The sequence below is a fragment of the Patagioenas fasciata genome, chromosome 2, assembly GCF_037038585.1.
Source record: "Patagioenas fasciata isolate bPatFas1 chromosome 2, bPatFas1.hap1, whole genome shotgun sequence".
Lineage (NCBI taxonomy): Eukaryota > Metazoa > Chordata > Aves > Columbiformes > Columbidae > Patagioenas > Patagioenas fasciata.
This window is the reverse complement of record NC_092521.1, coordinates 3,380,541-3,398,996: the sequence shown is the minus strand read 5'-3', so window position 1 is coordinate 3,398,996 and position 18,456 is coordinate 3,380,541. Positions and strand designations below refer to the sequence as shown.

General features: G+C 44.8%; 1 protein-coding gene across 7 annotated transcripts in view; it reads left to right on the top strand.

Annotated features, from left to right (window-relative positions):
• Positions 1–18,456, top strand: part of ADGRB1 (adhesion G protein-coupled receptor B1) — a 292,674-nt gene that overhangs the window by 237,613 nt on the left and 36,605 nt on the right. For all 7 annotated transcript variants that reach the window (XM_065831582.2, XM_065831583.2, XM_065831586.2 and 4 more), the window contains 2 exons: positions 7,275–7,341; positions 11,707–11,792. In XM_065831582.2, the coding sequence (XP_065687654.1) occupies positions 7,275–7,341; positions 11,707–11,792 (153 nt within the window). The remainder of the gene's footprint in view (positions 1–7,274; positions 7,342–11,706; positions 11,793–18,456) is intronic.

Below are 18,456 nucleotides of genomic sequence, written 5' to 3'. Positions count from 1 at the left end.
ATCATTATCCAGAGCCTTCTTGTCCAGTCATTTGCATCCTCCGTGAACAACATTTAAGACAGAAGCTGGAGATGTGGCCAGCAATAGATGAGAGTCCAACAGGTCCACTGAGAAAATGTCATGTGAAATCCCTGCTCTTTCTCAACTCCCACCATGATTCTGCACACCCACGACCAAATGGTCCAGGGTTTGCATTTAGATTGCAGGAGAGTATTAACACAGCAACAGCAGCGTTCTCAGTTTACTCTGCAGTCTAAATTGCTGAAGTCTAAATTCCTGTACAAAACAGAGGGCTCAGGAAAGTGGGTTTCTCACATGGAAATCCATAGATACGATTGCTGAAGCCTGTGCTGGTATCTGTGTTCATCGGCTGTACCTATCTGGACTTGCCCAACCCAACTCAGTGTGTCCTGGTGGAGACAAATCCAGTGTTTGTTGTATGACTCAGAAGAGGACAACACACAGCCTGGCTTTCTGGATTGATGCTGAGATCCCAAATTCCCTTTAGCTTTTTTTTCTATGGGTCTGCTGTTTCTGGTACTTTACACGACGCAAGTCCATGAGAACAATTCATAATGAATCACGGAATCACAGAATCATTCCAGTTGGAAGAGGTCCTCAAGATCATTGAGTTCAACCATAACATAACATAACTCTAGCACTAAACGATGTCCCTAAGAAACTCGTCTACGTGCCTTTTAAACCCCTCCAATGATGGTGACTGCATCACTTCCCTGGGCAGCCTTGTTCCAATACTTTACAACTCTTTCTGTGAAGAATTTTTTCTAACATCCAGTCTGAATGTTCCCTGATGCAACTTGAGGCCATTTCCTCTTGTCTTTTCACTTGTTGAGCGAGCATCAGGGAAATGGGAAGGATATCTTAAATATTTCTGCTTCCTTTCCTGCTTATAGACTATTTGGAACTGGGGCAAAAAAAACTTGGTAGTTCTTTTCCTATTAATGCTTAAGAGCCACAGCAGAGTTTTGTCATCAACGCTGACCACGCAAAAGAACCTGGATGAGGAAGGGAGGAACGTGCAGGAAATCACACCCCGTTTCACTGCCCTGGAGCACTGTGTGCCAACATCTCTCCGCTTTCCACAGAGCAAAGCCCTCCCAGACTGCGGTCAAAAGGGTGTCAACTCATGACAAAACCTGCTGGCCTCCTGGTTTGCTCTCAGATTGTCACACCAGCAAGGTGGCCAACAGGCTGCCCCAACTTTCCATCATTTCCAGGGGATGTTTAACCACACCAGCTCTACTCTTTCGCTGCTGTTAATCCTGTGACTTGTTTCAGCCCTAAAAACTCTGCCGTTCCTTGCACCCAATGGCTGGATGTTGCCGACCTCGCAGCCCAATGGTCTGGCTGGTTGCCTGGGGGTGGCAGAGGATTCTGTGCTCTCAACATGAGCTGCACCCCAAGTGACACAGTCTCCTCATTCTGCTATCACAGTGCTTGTCACTAAAATAACAGAGGGTCTTCGCAACCCAGCAAGTCCAGTTTGGTCCTTCTTTCATCTCCTATGCTGCAGCCCTGTATGTGGTAAACTGGGATCAGATTGCCTAGAGAGGTGGTGGATGCTCCATCCCTGGAGACATCTCGGGCCAGGCTGGATGGGGCTCTGAGCAAAGTGAGCTGGGTGAAGATGTCCCTGCTGATTGTAGAGGGGGTGCACTAGATGATCTTTGAAGGTCCCTTCCAACCCTAACTATTCTATGAGTCTATGAATCCTGGTGAGTCCCAGCAAAATTGTGAGAGGAGAGTTCCACTGAGAGCCCATTAGACATTCCTAATGCTACCGTCTTATTGTAATTCCTGTTGTTGACCTTATTGAGAACCAAAGCTAAACAGAGAGGACTTACAGTTATGCAGTCAAGCCCACATCTATGCCCCAAGCAGCACAGGTGTCCCCATGAGTGCTGGTTAAGAGGTCCCAGTCCTACCTCCGTGGAATGAGGGGCAAGTTGGGTGTTGCACCGGGTGGATGACGTGATGGGTTCATAAGCTATGATGCTGAGGATAAAATGGTGCTGAGCATCACAGAATCACAGAATGTTAGGGATCAGAAGGGACTTCAAGAGATCATCTAGTCCAATCCCTCCACCGGAGCAGGAACACCTAGATGAGGTTACATAGGAATGTGTCCGGGTGGGTTTTGAATGTCTCCAGATAAGGTGACTCCACAACCTCCCTGGGCAGCCTGGTCCAGGCTCTGTCACCCTCACTGTGAAGAAGTTTCTTCTCAAATATAAGTGGAACGTCCTGTGTTCCAGGTTGTACCCATTGCCCCTTGCCCTACCATTGGCTGTCACCAAGAGGAGCCTGGCTCCATCCTCCTGACACTCACCCTTTACATATTTATAAACATTAATGAGGTCACCCCTCAGTCTCCTCCACTCCAAGCTAAAGAGCCCCAGCTCCCTCAACCTTTCATCACACAGGAGATGCTCCACTCTTAATTGACTTCATGGCTGTGCGCTGGACTCTCTCAAGCAGTTCCCTGGATCCCAGCACCACTGGAACAAGAGTTACATTTGCACATTGGTGCATTTTAAAACCTGAAACAAATGTTCATGTGGACCAAGATAGGCAGGGTGCCCCGACAGACTGCAGTGCATTCACACTTATCCTTGTTTTCCTGCTCAGAAGTCATAAAAGCTCTCTTACATTTATGTGTGGGGAGGCCCTTGGTTTTTTGTCTCCCCTAGAGCAAAGTCAGCACTACATAACACTAATTTCAGAGCTGAACTCTAAAACTTGAGGTTGTTCAGACCTGGATTTAACACTCTTTAAAGCAAAAGGCATACAAACAGAATATATACTTGGATCAAAGCTTGTTTCACGATGTTTTTTTCATTTCTGGGCGTTGCAGAAATGTGTGAAGTAGTTGCAAAGGCTAGAGCCAGAGCTCAGGAGCTATTTTAGGTTTGTCTCTAATTAATATAGGGCAGGCACAGGACATTTCAACTGGACAGTGACAGACTTTCAAGACATGACGTTTCCATCTTGCAGAAAGAAGAATAGATATTAACCACAACATGTCCTGCCCTGTGAAGCAGGGGACAGGAGCTGACATGATAAACCACAACAGACTTCATAGTGTTTTCCAAAACTTCTTCCAACCCTTCAATTTCTTGATCCTGAGAGCAGTGCATTAGCACCTATTGATTTTCTTGTGGAAATTAGCATTAAGACAGCACAGGGCTCTGAATATTTAGCTGAGCACAGGATTCAACACTCAACATGAGATTTTTTTTCTCATCTCACTCACAAACCCTGGCATCCACCTGTGGAACATGATCATGAGAGAATTTTGGGGACAACTGCAACTGTTGAAGGCATTGCAGCACTAATCTTCATAATACAGATTCCCAGGGCAAAGCTGGTGGAAGGGACAGTGTCTGAAATGCTTGACAAGTCTTATTTTCATGATGACTGAAACTGTACACCAAGGTGGCCAACTGCAGTGGAGAAAGTTAAGGAAGGAACCTCCAACAGTGTGATTTACCTGGGCCCTAAGCAAGATTTCACATTGTCCTGGCTTATTTTTGTACATGGGATGAAGCTGTTCTGTAATGGTGAAACACAACTGGTCAGCAGTATGGAGACCTGTCCCATCAAAATGTGGTGGCAGGTGAAGGGTTGGCCATGTCTCCAAGGCATAACACAGAGAGAATATACACAGTGCTAAATGTGGGAAGGTTGAAGATAATGTTTAATAGATACACTTTAGCTGGCCAGACTGGGCCACCAAGTGGTAAGATGAGAAGGGGGAGATTAAAAGTAAAACTTGAATATGTACTGCAGGATTTGGGCTGTGTCTCTCTTGTTTTCTGAGCAGAGATTCCCCAGCAACCATTCACTCAGAGGCCTTAATTGCTCAGGGCACATCTACAGTGGTATGAACTCTCCATCTACAATGAAGGGAGGAGGACACAAGGGGATTTTCCCTTTTACTCATATGAACAATATTTGAAAGGAGATTTAGCAGATTTTTTGAGACTTGCTGGAGTAGGGTTCAGGCTGTACTTCCAGTCCTAAAGAAAGTCTTAAAGGTAATGGAGTTCCAGAGGACCTGCCACTGCTCATCTCCTTGTAATGGGCTGAATGCCTAAATAATAACTTTCCTTTTAGCCACTACTCCAGAGACTGACTCTGAACCTCTCAATCTTGAACAACTGCCTCCTAAAGCTTGAAGTGAGTAATTGAGGTTGTGCTACCGGTAGCTGGGAACTCATATTCTTGCCCACAAGAGAGACCACAATTTTTTTTCTGAGAGCAGTGCCAGGACACTACAAAATTCCAGAGGTCCTTGTGTGTCATTGCATCAGGGCTTCTGTCACCCACAGGTATCTCAGCAGCTTCTGTATTAATCTCTAAATTAACACTGGTGGGATATCCCTGATGCCCAGCTGTAGTCTTAGGTATACAAACATCTTGGTTGTTTCACTTGGGCTGTTTAATTTTGCACATGAGCGAGGTGAGACCTGTTGTTGGCAGTTCTGTATGGTGTAATCAAGAAGGTCTCGGTAGAAGCCAGCTCTTCGCAGAACCAGGACAAAAGCCATCCAACCTCACGTCTCTGCTGTGGCAGATTCACAAAAGGATCAGATGTTTTGCAAAGAGGTCTTTGGCGCTGAACACAAGAGCGGCTGTCAATTGGGGAAGTGCTGCTTGGAAGCAGTAGTCTGGCATTGCTGAGCATTGTTAAACCACTCACTCCCTTCTAGTGGTAATTTTATTTAAAAGATCTATTAAGAGATCCCTTGACAAGTCCTGGGGAACCTCTTAGCGAAATGCAAATCTTTCTGCGCCTAGTAGGCAAAAGGCTAAAAGCGTCTCCACTAGATTAATATATTGCTGGAGTCTGCTGTCAGTTCCTCTTCTCAGATATCACTTCACCCTTTTCCTTCCCTTGCTGTCAGCCACCACCTCTGACAGCTTTGGAAACGCTTTGATTAAACGCTCTGGCAGGGAGGTCAGGCAGTCAGAAGGGATAAGGACCAGTGTTTGGTGATGTGTGAACTCGCCTTCAGAAATCCTGGTGCTCAGAGGGGAAGAGAGGATGCCAGCGACCTGACATGGAGGAGAGTCCTCATTGCACCACATCCTCATTGCTAATTGGAACGTAGGACTGTCAGCTCCTTTCTTCAGCTGAGCTGTCGATCGGAAGAAACCCTGAGAAAAATGGTGTTGAAATTAGGATTGAGGATTTGTGAAGAGGTTCCAGGCAAGGACTGGGATTTGGGAGCCCTCCCGGTTCTCCCTGCCCCCTCCTTACTTTTAGGGAGACCTCTAGTTATCGCAGCCCTCCAAAGCTTCGTTCTTATTCCCTCCCTCCCCAGCTGATTATTTGTTTTATTATTACAGCTGCTCAAACAGTTTGTGACAGAGCAACTTGCTATCACGAAGAAATCAGAATTGATTAAATTGACACATTACAGGTTTAATTTAAAAATAAACAAGATGCAGGCCTCAGAGAAAAACAGAATGTCCTGCTTTCAATTCTTGATTTTAAATGTTTTTTTTTTTTTCTTTTCCCCAATGTTCTGTGTTTTGGGGTGAAAAAAATAACGTTTTCTGCAAGTCAGAATTGCTAACAAAAACATATGAGGCTGATCAACGAAACAGAAATTTTTCCAGGAAGGCTTTGTTTCCTGGGAGACTCTGAAAGGCAACATCAGTTTGCTTCTGATGCAGAATGGAACCATATTGCCGAGAGTACAGACACGTAACTGAATTACCGCAGGGTTAGCTGGGTTAAGAGCTTTGAGAAAGTCTTCTCTCCATTGTGGTTGCCTGCTCTTATTCTGTGGCAAAGGTACGGTAGTTTACTGCTGAAACAGGATTACTGCATCACACATTTTCTCCAGGGCACTGAGATGTCAAAGCACGCAAACTTTCTGTGGGATTGCTGACACAGTGTAAATTTACAGCCTCTCCTGCCCTGGAGTTTATGTGTCCATGCTCTGAATTGCTGGTCCAATCACCTCACTCGAGCAGGGTTACCCAGAGCTGGCTGCCCAGGATTATGTCCAGACTGCTTTAGAATGTCTCCAGGGTTGGAGAGTCCACAACGCCCCTGATCAGCTTGTGCCAGTGCTTGGTTGTCCTGACAGTGTAAAAGTGTCTCCTTCCTGATTTTACGGTCAAGCCTGAAAGTCCCTGTTGGCTCTCCAGACTGTGAGAAAGGGAGATGTCTCCCATCTCTCTTTGCTTGTTTGGTTTGGATTTTTTTACACCAGGTTTGTCAGTATGGGGATGTCAGTGTGTAGTGAGATCTGCATGTGAATATATGGTGCAGCAGGAGCATCGTGAGGACACCTGGAACATATTCCTACTATTTACATGAGAGACAAGATTCACTTCCTCAGTGATGTCTCCAACTGAGTTAGTTGCATTGCTTACTTAGATGGTAAAGATCTGATCAAAGCAGTCAATGGAATTCAGGATGTGATTAATCTGATTTGAATGTAGATACCTCATCCTGGACTCCTTTGGATCTTGTGGATTGGATCTCTAATGACTAGAAATGCCATCAAGAGAAACTGGCTCTGTGGTAGGCACCAATATGGTACACATCAGCACTTAGTCAGAAGAGTCTTCCAGGATAGGGGCACCAGGCAGTTTAGGAGCCTTAATTCCACATGTGGTCAGTGGAGAAAGGAGAAGTCTTCAAGTTACATGGTGTGAGGGAGAAGGAACAAGCTGGTTTCCAGAAGAGGCACCAGGAACTTCATGTTCAGCTCATTCTTTAAGAATACCCACTTAAGGGGCACTATGAATTTCCACCTTGCTGCTGCGTTGCAAAATTTTCCATGGCAACAAGCCCAAAAGGGAGGATCCAGGAGAAGAAATAAGCTGCACTCCAGGACCTGAGCTCCTGGCAGGCATAGTGGTTAGCGAGTGAACGAGGGACAGTTTCCACTGTTTTCACTTCTTTGCCTGAGTGAGTAGGACATGAGCATCATCTTGCCCACAAGCTAATGAAATTGCTTCCAGGACCTAGTCTGAAACAGAGTACCGTCATAAATTTTGCATACATTCTTCTGTCAACAGTCAAATGCCAATCTACAGGCAGACCTACAGGCAAATGAGCCTTTGTACAAGTTCAGGAGAAAAAGGAAGCAAAACTTGCTTCTGTAAAGTCTGAGACTTCTTTTTACCATGAGGTTTTGCCTCCCAGGATGAATTCTGCAGGCAAAAAGACATGTCTGTCAGTGATGCTAGCCACTGGATAACTTTCTTTTTTTTCTCTCTTCATTTTCCAGCTGCTGGCTGTCATTAGAGGGAGGTCTTCTCTATGCCTTCGTGGGACCGGCGGCTGCTGTCGTTTTGGTATTTAAGCTCAGCTGAAAGCTTTTTTTTTTTTTCTCTTATAGCACTTTGCTTGTTCTTTCAACCCAAGCCTGCCTCTCTTTATTTCCACTCATGTTTTGAATAGCTTTCTCCTTCAGGAATGAAGATCAAAGTATTAGAGGACAGCAATCTGGGATGGGTTTGATTCTGAAATATAATATGCCTCAGCTCTCAGCCTTCCACCTCTGTCCTCTCTGGAGTGCCCTAGATGTCTGATTAACGACACCTTGGTTTTTCCCTATTGGGATGGAAAAGCAGGATGATGGTGGAAAACTCTGATATTAAGTCCTTCAGAAACTGCTGTTTCTGCAACCAGCAGTTGCTTTCAGACCAGGCTGTACCTCCACAGCCAGCATTTATTCTTAGTCTGTCTTAGATGGCCAGTGCATGTGAGCAGCTTCCTTGGTTGCAGGTGACATGCAGGTCTTCAAATCAGTGCCTCTGGGACCCTAAAAACATCACGTTTGCTTCTAATTCAAAAAGACGTCATGGTTAAAGAGAACATTCCACCAGCTCATGCATGGTGGGAGTCTGTTCTACTGTCGCCTCACCCTTGTCTCTACACAGCACCTAAATCAGTCTTGGCTAGTTATTATTTGAGTTGAAGATGTCACTCAAGGCATGACATACCTTTCATCAAGGTTCCCTGCTGTCAAAGACTCACTGGCCATAAGAAATCTCAATTGTCAGGGTTCAAAGAACGTGAGAACTGCCAGTCCTCTAGGAAATCCCTCCTGAAGCAATTTTAGACAAGATTAATGCCACGTTTGTTCCCCTACATATAAGTGAAAGTCTGCAGTTTCTCTCCAGCCCAATGTTTTATCCAGTGGAGGACCTGTATGCCTTCTAAGGCTCAAGTGCCCTAGAGGGTCCCACAGGAATGGGCTTGTTGACATGCACAATTTCTTTTTTGGATCAGGCTTTTGTTTCATGCATTGCCGAGGGGGTTATAACTGCCCTGCAGCAGAATCAGGATTACAGAAGAATAACTGCACAAAAGCTCTTGCTGCCTCTATTCTCACTGCCGTCATCGTACATTAAACCATATTGGTGCCATCATTTCATCATGATGACAAAAGGACAAGCCAGCAGTTACCCCTCCTCTATAATAAAGTAAAGCTTATATCAGTTAGGGTCTTTTTTTAGTATAGGGCTTTCAATACATACTTCCCCCTTCTGATAGCAGTTAGCAGAGTGGGGATAAGCAGATGTTCATGCCATCCAGTCATTAGATCTCTGTAGGCACGTGATCGTTGGATTTCCCTCCATAATGTAGCTGATGGAGGTCAGGGTTTTCTTTTTTAGCCAGGATAATTGACAGGAGTACTAAGTGGCTTAGTGTTTTCAGATGAACTAGCTCTTTGCCCCAACAACGTAAGAGCCGATAGCTCTGGCTCAGTGGCTGGAATGCTCAATAGACAGCAGTGATTAGGAGGGAGGGAGCTTTGGGAGTTCCCAGAGAAGGGGGAGTCAATCTGCTGCCTCAAGCCATCGTGCTTTTGTTGTGCCGACAACAAGGGAAGTAATTCTTCATTTTTCCTTGGTGTTTTTTAAAGTGCAAGAAAACACACAAACCTGCTTCAATTTGTCATCTCAGTGTTCAATCATCACTGAAACTGGAAATGGAGGTGTTCTTACAGAGGGGTCAACACCTGAAAGTGCTGGTTCATACACCTGATCTTAGGAAGTGTAGAATCATCTCTGGCGGTGTCCATCTCTATTCAGTGCATACAGAGAGATCTTGCACACCTAGTCTAGATTACCTGACTCATTGGCTAAAGTGAGAAGTGAATGCTGCCCAATATGCTATATATATCCTGGGGAGCTTGGAGAAGGAGAGGAAGAAGCAGCATTGGAAGCCTTTTTATATACAGGATCCTGAGAAACTATAAGCTCAATAAATTGCCCAGATTAACCCTGTGACTTTGTAACCGAGCAAGAAGTTGAACATGCAGTTCTCAAGCATGGGCTGTCCACAAGACTGAAACAGCTGTCTGTTTTCCATGTGTTTTGTCCTGATGCTCTGTTGGCCATGCCAGTGATCGGGGAACATTCCACCTGACTCAACATGAGGACAGCACTCAGGACGGGTCTGCTCCAGAGACAATACCCTATTGTGCAGAGGTGCACAGATCAAGGTGCTACTTGACTCAGCGCATGAACTGTTTTTCACATAAAACTCTGATGAGTGTGATATATAGACACCCAAGTAACTTTGCACAGAGCTGACTTGGCTCCAGCTGAGTTTGTTACCTCCACCTTAGCCCTGGTCAGACTTGTGCTCACTCCTCTCAAGGCATTCAAGCATCTCTGTATGGCAGTTCTCCTATCAACATGATTTTTCTGTTTCCTATAGTAACCTTCTTCCTCCACACCCTCACTTGTTATTCTCCACATTGGAAAAAGGGCTTTGGCTTGGAGAATACTCAAAATAATATTCTTAAGCGGGTGGGCTTGCAGCATCAGCAATAATTGGGACCTGCAACCAGTCCGCTAACACTGAATGACTGGAAAGTTTTGACATTTAGCCTTAGAAATCCTGGCAAACTGAAATTCAGACCTGTTGCAAGCAGTTTTACTCACCTAATTCAAGGGAAGCAACTCAGTGATAATTCTGTGCATGCTGAAGGCAACAGGTTTCTGCAGGATGCTGATCATGATGGTCAATGTATTGGATTTATTTATTAAAACAGCATGTCATGCCCAGCATCAGGAGCCACCCAGCCTGCCAGACTTCAGCTCCATTTTTCCTACTGCCTTCCTGCATCTTAAACAAAAGTATGTCTTGTACTCACCAGCCTTCAGCACGGTGAAGAAGGATCAGTGAACTGAAAGTGCGCTCTCACTCCAAGCACATAACCAGGGTTTGATTTCCTGCTGATCCTTGGCTGAGTTACTGTGTCTGATTTGCCAGTGTTGTCTCTCCTGAAACAATACTGTGATATGCTCTAGAAATGGACTCACAGCTGTGGAAAGTAGTCCACTGACCCAGCAGCTGATGCAAAAGAAAATAACTGCTATTTGTGGGATCTTCCATTTATTCCCAGCTGCGGACTCCGCATCAGTGAGCTGGATCATGTCCCGCTGAAACCAGCAATCCAAACTCAGAAAGATTGCTCATTCTTGAGAATGATTTAGATAATTAGATTGAGGCTTAGTGTGCTGCAGACATCTCCCTTCCTTTGGGGTATGTATTGTACTAGATGTCTCTTAAGACTACCTCTCAAGGATCTACTAAACTCACCAAGGCTCTCAGCTAACATGTGATGTTGCACATCTCTGAATTTGTCCTTAAACATTTACTCGCAGGTTTCACATGCAGAATAACATCTAGCACATCATTTTACCAACACCAGATGTTTCAATGTGAGCAAAACCAGGACAATGTCACTTTTTTCCACCATCAGCGCTGTGCCTCCATGAAGAGGGTGGTGCTCATATGTCACTAATGTGTTCATATTCAGAGGTTGCTGAGATTTTGATGAGGTTTGTAAAACAGATGCAGCTGGCAGCAGTGAATGCAGTCAGAAAGGCACAGTGAGAAGTTTAGGCTTGCTCTGCAAGGCATCAGCTCTGCCCAGCCTGCACTTCACTGTGAATATTTATACCTGTTTGATACAGGCATCTATGCTCTCACCTTAACAAAACAGACTGAAGAACTGTGTGCGGTTATCCTGCCCATTGACTATTTTTTGAATTATTAAATAGATAATCCATGTGAGGTGTCATCTACAGTGTCTCTCAAGACATCTCACTATAGTAGCTGGTGGTTTTGCTTGCTCTAGTGCCCCTCCACCTCTTTTTTTTGAGAGCAGAAGTTCTGGTTCACAAAGCAAGAACTACGACAAACTGTCTGCACCACACCACCTCTTGCTCTTAATGTTGCTGCTTTGGTAGCACAGACCCCAGAAAGCACTTTTGCAAGCAGACAGTGTCAACCCACTGTTATCCCCTCTATTAGCCACTTTTTATTTGTATTACCCTGAAAAATTGTTCTTGTGCCTAGAGTTTGCCTTGCTAGACACCAAGCATCTATTGGGCTTCAAACAGCCTAACAACAATCATTACAGTCTTATCCTGGTTCATGGAGACCACTCCAATCTGCTGCCAGCTGCATTCTGCTCTCCTGGACTCACTGATGCATGGCTAAGGGAGATGGGATGAGTGGAGGGGAACAGAAGGGGTGGTGGCCTGCAGAAGTGTGACCATGCTACTTGGCTTTGGGAGAAATGGGAAAGACTAAGCTTGTCAAATGTTGGGTTTGGGTTTTTTACCTTCTATGCTACCAAGTTTGACTTGACCCACTTGAGAAAAAGAAAATGTGTGTTGTTTCTCTTTTGACAGGTGAACATGGTTATTGGCATTCTGGTTTTTAACAAACTTGTATCCAAAGATGGAATAACAGATAAGAAACTGAAGGAACGGGCAGGGTATGCCTTATCAATACATCTAAGTAAAGAATGAAAAAAAAGAAAATTAAAAAGTGACTGAATGTTGTGATCAATAACCAGGCAAGGAATGCAAAAAGAGATTGGAGATGGAAACAAAAGGCAAAGATAGATTTGAACAAAGCGAAAAAAGAAAAAAATACTGAATAGCTGGTTTAATCTCTCTGCCTTGTCATTCAGTGCAGCAGAGACAAAAGATCCAAGAAGCAGCACTGTGTTAGTATGGGGGAAGGTTAGAAGTTCATCTCTTTGTTAAAACGGCTTCAGCCCAGGCTGATGTATCCTGCCAAAGATTAGGGAGAGCAAAGTGATTCTTCTCTCTAACTCTTAGAGACAGCAGCTGGATCGAAGGGGGAGACTCACCATTGCTGAGCATAGCACTTGGCATGGGCTGTGTGACAAAGAAGTCATGAAAATGGCTGGCAGATGTCTGAGGGACAACAAAGGTGTGTGATACTTTTAAGGAAAGGGTCTTTGTAGGTCTAGCAGTGAACAGATTAGTAGATGGATGGATGTGTAAAGAAGAGGACTGGAAAGTACAGATACGTCTTCTACAAGAAACATTTCTGATGTCACCTGAGGTTCTTTTATCTGCTTCACAGCCACTACCCCAACCTCCATCCCTGAAGCCTGGTGCTTGGGCTACTTGTTTTTTTCTGTATTATAAAATGAAGAGCTGACTCCATAGTTCTTATCACTCTGGTCTCTCTAGGGATTGTCTGGGGCAGTTGCTACCATGCAGGGATCTCTGTTGAGTCACTTACCAACTCTGTTGACAATGGCTATTTTGTCGTCGGCTCCAGCAGAATGAGACTTCCCCCTTCAACTTCGTTCCTAGAAAGGAGTCTGCAGCTTGGTCACACTTTATCCCTGAGTTATACCGTGCTGCGAGCAGAGGGCAGAAATGGCATACTGATACTCCAAGTCAAATCAGATGTATAGGTCAAAGCTGGCTGAAGTCATTGATAGACCGCTCTCCATCATTTTTACCAAGTCTTGGGAAACGGGAGAGGTGCCCGAAGATTGGAGGAAAGCAAATGTCACTCCAGTCTTCAAAAAAGGCAAGAAGGAGGACCCAGGTAATTATAGACCGGTCAGCCTCACCTCTGTCCCTGGGAAAGTAATGGAACAGTTTATCCTTGGTGTCATCTCAAGGCATATCAGGGATAAGAGGGTCATTAGGGGCAGTCAGCATGGCTTTACCAAGGGTAAGTCATGCTTGACCAACCTCATAGCCTTTTATGAGAATGTAACAAGGTGGATGGATGATGGCAGAGCGGTGGATGTGGTCTACCTTGACTTCAGTAAAGCCTTTGACACAGTCCCTCACAGCATCCTCACAGCTAAATTGAGGAGGTGTGGTCTCGACAATAGAGTAGTGAGGTGGGTTGCAAACTGGCTTAAAGAGAGAAGCCAGAGAGTGGTGGTCAATGGTGCGGAGTCCAGTTGGAGGCCAGTATCTAGTGGAGTGCCTCAGGGGTCAGTACTGAGACCAATATTATTCAATATATTCATTAACAATTTAGACAAGGGAATTGAGTGTATTATCAGCAAGTTTGCTGATGACACTAAGCTGGGAGGAGTGGCTGACACGCCAGAAGGCTGTGCTGCCATCCAGCGGGACCTGGACAGGCTGGAGAGTTGGACGGGGGATAACCTGATGGAATTTAACAAGGGAAAGTGTAGAGTCCTGCATCTGGTCAGGAACAACCCCAGGTTCCAGTATAGGTTGGGGAATGACCTATTAGAGAGCAGTGTAGGGGAAAGGGACCTGGGGGTCCTGGTGGACAACAGGATGACCATGAGCCAGCACTGTGCCCTTGTGGCCAGGAAGGCTAATGGCATCCTTGGGTGTATTACAAGGGGGGTGGTCAGTAGATCGAGAGAGGTCATCCTTCCCCTCTACTCCGCCCTGGTGAGACCCCATCTGGAATATTGTGTCCAGTTCTGGGCCCCTCAGTTCAAGAAGGACAGGGAACTGCTGGAGAGGGTCCAGCGTAGGGCAACAAAGATGATTAAGGGAGTGGAGCACCTCCCTTATGAAGAAAGGCTGAGGGAGCTGGGGCTCTTTAGTTTGGAGGAGACTGAGGGGTGACCTTATTAATGTTTATAAATATATAAAGGGTGAGTGCCACGAGGATGGAGTCAGGCTCTTCTCAGTGGCAGACAATGATAGGACAAGGGGCAATGGGATCAAGCTGGAACACAAGAGGTTCCACTTAAATTTGAGAAAGAACTTCTTCTCAGTGAGGGTAACAGAGCACTGGAACAGGCTGCCCAGGGAGGTTGTGGAGTCTCCTTCCCTGGAGACATTCAAAGCCCGCCTGGACACATTCCTGTGCGACCTCACCTAGGTGTTCCTGCTCCAGCAGGGGGATTGGACTAGATGATCTTTTGAGGTCCCTTCCAATCCCAAACATACTGTGATACTGTGATACTGTGATACTGTGATGTTAGTTGTTATTTTCCCCTGCCTTACTTGGCTTGCTGTTGCACTCAGAGAAACTCTCTCCTTACCTGCTGCTAGGAAAGACAGTGTTGTGTGCTCCCACTTGTCCATTGAGGGCATTTGTTTTATCACTGTGGATAACAATTGTGTTCTGAAAGGAAGAAGTTGTTTGCAAAGAGGTAAGGAGAGCAAGAGGTGTTCTGAGACTGAAACCTTAGGAAGTTGGTGGAGAAGATACAGGATATACCCTATCCATGAAAGCAGAGGGAGCCTGGTGGATACCAGCCTTGTTTGCTGCATTCCCAGGCTTCACAGAGAGGTTAAGTTGCTTTATCCACTGCAGTGCTGCAAAAGCCTTGGGCCCTAAAGCCGTATGTCAGAGGGCAGAGGAGGAAGGAACAGATGAGGTTCAATGCCCCTGTCATTACACTATTGAGTAGTTCTGGTGGAAGTGGCTTTTCATTGAGTGATGGCAGTAAAATGAAGGCAGAAGCAAGCTCTTACCCAGCCAGGAGAGAAGTGCAGGGACCTGTGAAGGTTCATGTTTTATCAGTGCTGTTTACATGGTCCCTCAGTGCAGCAAAGAGAGAAATCTCAATGCCTGAGCAGTGCCGTGGTCATAATAAGAAGAGGAGATTTAAGACAAGAGGTGCCAGTCACCAGTGAGTTGAACAGGTAGGTAAAGAAATGGCCTTGGTACATTGCTTAAAGCAGCTGCTATCAAGCAAGTGGTTTGTTCTGGGTGATGCCTTCTTCACAAAGAGAGAACTAAAGAAAATACCCAAACTGCAGGCAGGCTCTGTAACAAGATGATTGCACTTGAAAGTCAGCGCTGAAATAAATGGTTTATTGGATTAACCAAGCAGCGAGTTACTGTCTATCAGTCTCTCCCTCTCTAATCTAAACTGCATACAGAATGACCTTATTTAACACATAGCAGCTGGTTATTGATCACATTCATAGTTGTACTTTGAAAACAAAACCTACAAAAAAAAAAAAAAAGTTTTTTTGATGTTCTTTGTTTTTTTCTTTCTTTTCTCTATTTTCCCCCTCTTTTGTGTCCGTGTGTGTGTGTGTAGCACTTTTAAGCCTTCTCTGTGCTCGATGATTTTGTTCTCCTTTCGAAGTGCACCCGCCGAGAGTGTGGAAGCACTTTTGAGAGCTCTGGTGCCCCTTCCCTTTAGCTAGCCGCTTCTGGCCTGGGCTTGGGAACCGTGTTGGAAGGTAGATTTGAAGATAATCAGAATGAGTAACGGCCTTGGAGGTGTTTGGATCTGAGGAGATGGTATAAAGAAACGTTGTGTTTCCTTTAGCAGAGGCAAGAAGTATGGTTCAGTGTTGCAAACACAAAAACAAAGGGGAAAAAAAATGAAGAAAGAAAAACAGAAAAAGGGAGGAAAAAAAAGACCTGTTGAACATTAAGAGGAGCCCAGCACACATAGTGTAGATCGATTGCCACAAATAAATCAGTGCTCACAGTTCCTGCGAAATAATATCCAAGACATAATAGGTTTTGCCCTATACTTAAGCAGAGGAAATTGCTACGATTACTGTGGTTGCATCTGTCAGAAAACGTTGACTTTCTAATAGCAGTGACTTTATAGACATATCACAAAACCAGGCTGTAGAGAGATGGGTATGATTACCTGGAGAAATGTACACAACTCACCCAACTCCTGTCTGGGCACGAGAGAAAACCGTGCAAGTGTCTCTTAGTAGAGCTGTCGCTCTTCGTGGTCAGCTGCACTGACAGCGTTCAAGCTCTATTGATGGGAGAGTGCAACTAAAAATGAATGTTTTAATGTCAGAAGTGGGAACCTTTAAAATGAATTTTAAATTTATTCAGCCAGCGTTTATTCCAGAAGCATTTGTGTGCTCATGCAACCAGGGAAGAAGAACGAGCATATAGGGTTTATTCACAAAGTCTAATTTTAGCCTGCTGAGTTTAATCTCCCTAGGCTTCCTCTGTAACTACTGAAGAGAGACGGGAGCCTTATTTAGTTGTTTCCAACTTGCCCCTTAGAGGACCTTTGCTTCTTTTATCTCTCTGTTGATTATAGAGAGGACTTGAGAAAGTTTGCCCCAATACCTTGTATGAAATATTCTCTCTGCAACTCTCTTGGAGGGGTATAACAGAGCTTGATTGTCGGTGCACAGAGATTAAAGTAATTGGAAAGATAATAACTATATTAAAATAGGAACAGATTTGGATTGCCCTTCATCTGGGGATGTTTCTCGTTCGAAGCGATGCACCTGCTCTTTGGGCCATGCATGGCGTAAAGCACTGTTCAATAAAAGGCAGTAAAGTCCAGGCTCCAGTGAACACACCAGATGAGTCTGTGAGCTGTTTGTGGATATTTAGGAAGCGGAAAAAGCTAAATTAAACGAATGCATTATTCACTGTGATTATTTCATTAGCTACCCTTTCATACATACAGGCACCAATATAAACCTGCTATGGAAATCTAATATATTAACAACCTCATACCCCCAACAAGAACAAATTAGAATATAAATGTATCCACATCTGTGCCTACTGTTTACAACTTTCTGCATAAATACACCCAACGGCAGTTACAGTTGTGTGTTATAGTGGTCTTTTTGGCCAGTTCTTTGTGATTGTCATTCATGTTTTTTCTGGTATAGTTTTCCATCAAAATCCTCAAATCAATCTATTTTCTTCTTGCTGCCTATCTCTGCCTCTCTCTGTCTCTCTGCTTATCTGTTCTTTGTGGCTTACAGATCTGGGGATAAGCTGTCTTTTTTTTTTTAAAGGGTCATGCACTTAATGCCTCTCAAGACCCATTTTATAATTTTTTCAGCCATTGTCCTCACTGGATTTACACCATCCTTCCTGGAAGATACGTATCTATTGACACAGGAGCTAAATTTCTCTGTGTCTGAAGGCTGAAATTTTCTGTGGGATACCTGAGCCATTATTCTGGAAGGGACTAATAGCTTATGTCACTGTAGTTAATTAGAAGACCACTCAACAGCCACTTGAAAGCGGGACACTAGGACCACTGCTAAAGCTGTGTTGGTGTTCATGGGGATGCCCTTTGTTGCAGTGAGACTGAACACAAAGCCATAAAAGCAAAGAAACAATCTGTAAAATTTCCTAATCTCTCCCCCATGCACGATAAGGATGTAAAACCCCCCAACATTTGGTACCTGCTATTAGCACCCATCATCAGTGCACTGTCACCACCAAAGAGTGGCAGTCCCACTGTCCTTTGGCAGTGATGTTCATGCCTTCTCTGATACCAGGGTACTGCATACAGGTCTGTAGGATGTTTTGCAGACTCCTGCCCATTTTCTAAGCCAGATCTAATATGGATCTGTGCAAATAAGAGGGTTCATACCAACTAGTAAATTCTGGGAAGAAATGGGGCCAATGCCAAGCTGATGTGGCTTCTGGGCTCCTGAGTAAGAGCTGGCTTGTCAGCTAGATAGATTCATGCACATCAGCTTCTAAAAATCATGAGGACATGCCCTTTAGCAGATCCCTGCAGCCCCTTATAGCAGCAGCCCACGATGGCCTGGCTCTGTGGTTGATCCCATTTAGAAAGAGTGAGAACATCCCACGTGGAGAAGTCTCAGGTTTCATCCCAAAGATGCTTCCAGCTCCAAAACAAGACCTGAGAGAAGAAATGTCTCAAAAGTAGTCAGCCAGTCCAGCTCTTTTCAGCACAGGGCGATGGTCTTAAAAAACACCTGAGCTCATGCTTATCTTCCAGGGCATAAACAACCCCATTTGCATGTTCTTCATCACAGATTAAACGATCAAAGAGTGGCCTATCTCCCAATTATTGTCAGCTGCCATGTGGGTATCCCCACCAAGGCAAGGATTAGCACACAAGGGCCATTGGAGAAAATAGATTACTTTTCCCTTGCATTGCTTCAGGAGAGAAGATAAGCAGGCACAGTCCCCACAGCCCTACTTCTTGCCTTCTACTGTACAACCCTGACACCTTTTTTGTTTTGGAGCAAAAAGGCCAGGGAGGGAAAAGAACAATTTCTCAAAAACAAACCAAAAGAAGGAGGTGGAGACTGGGAGACCAGTACTGGTTTCTCTTCCATGGGTGTCAGAGAGAGAAATCCTGAACCTGGCAAAACATTCACCAACACAGTTCCACCCTCTCCAGCGGCAACAACACATCTCCGAACTTTACATTTTTCCCATTTCCCGCATCTAGA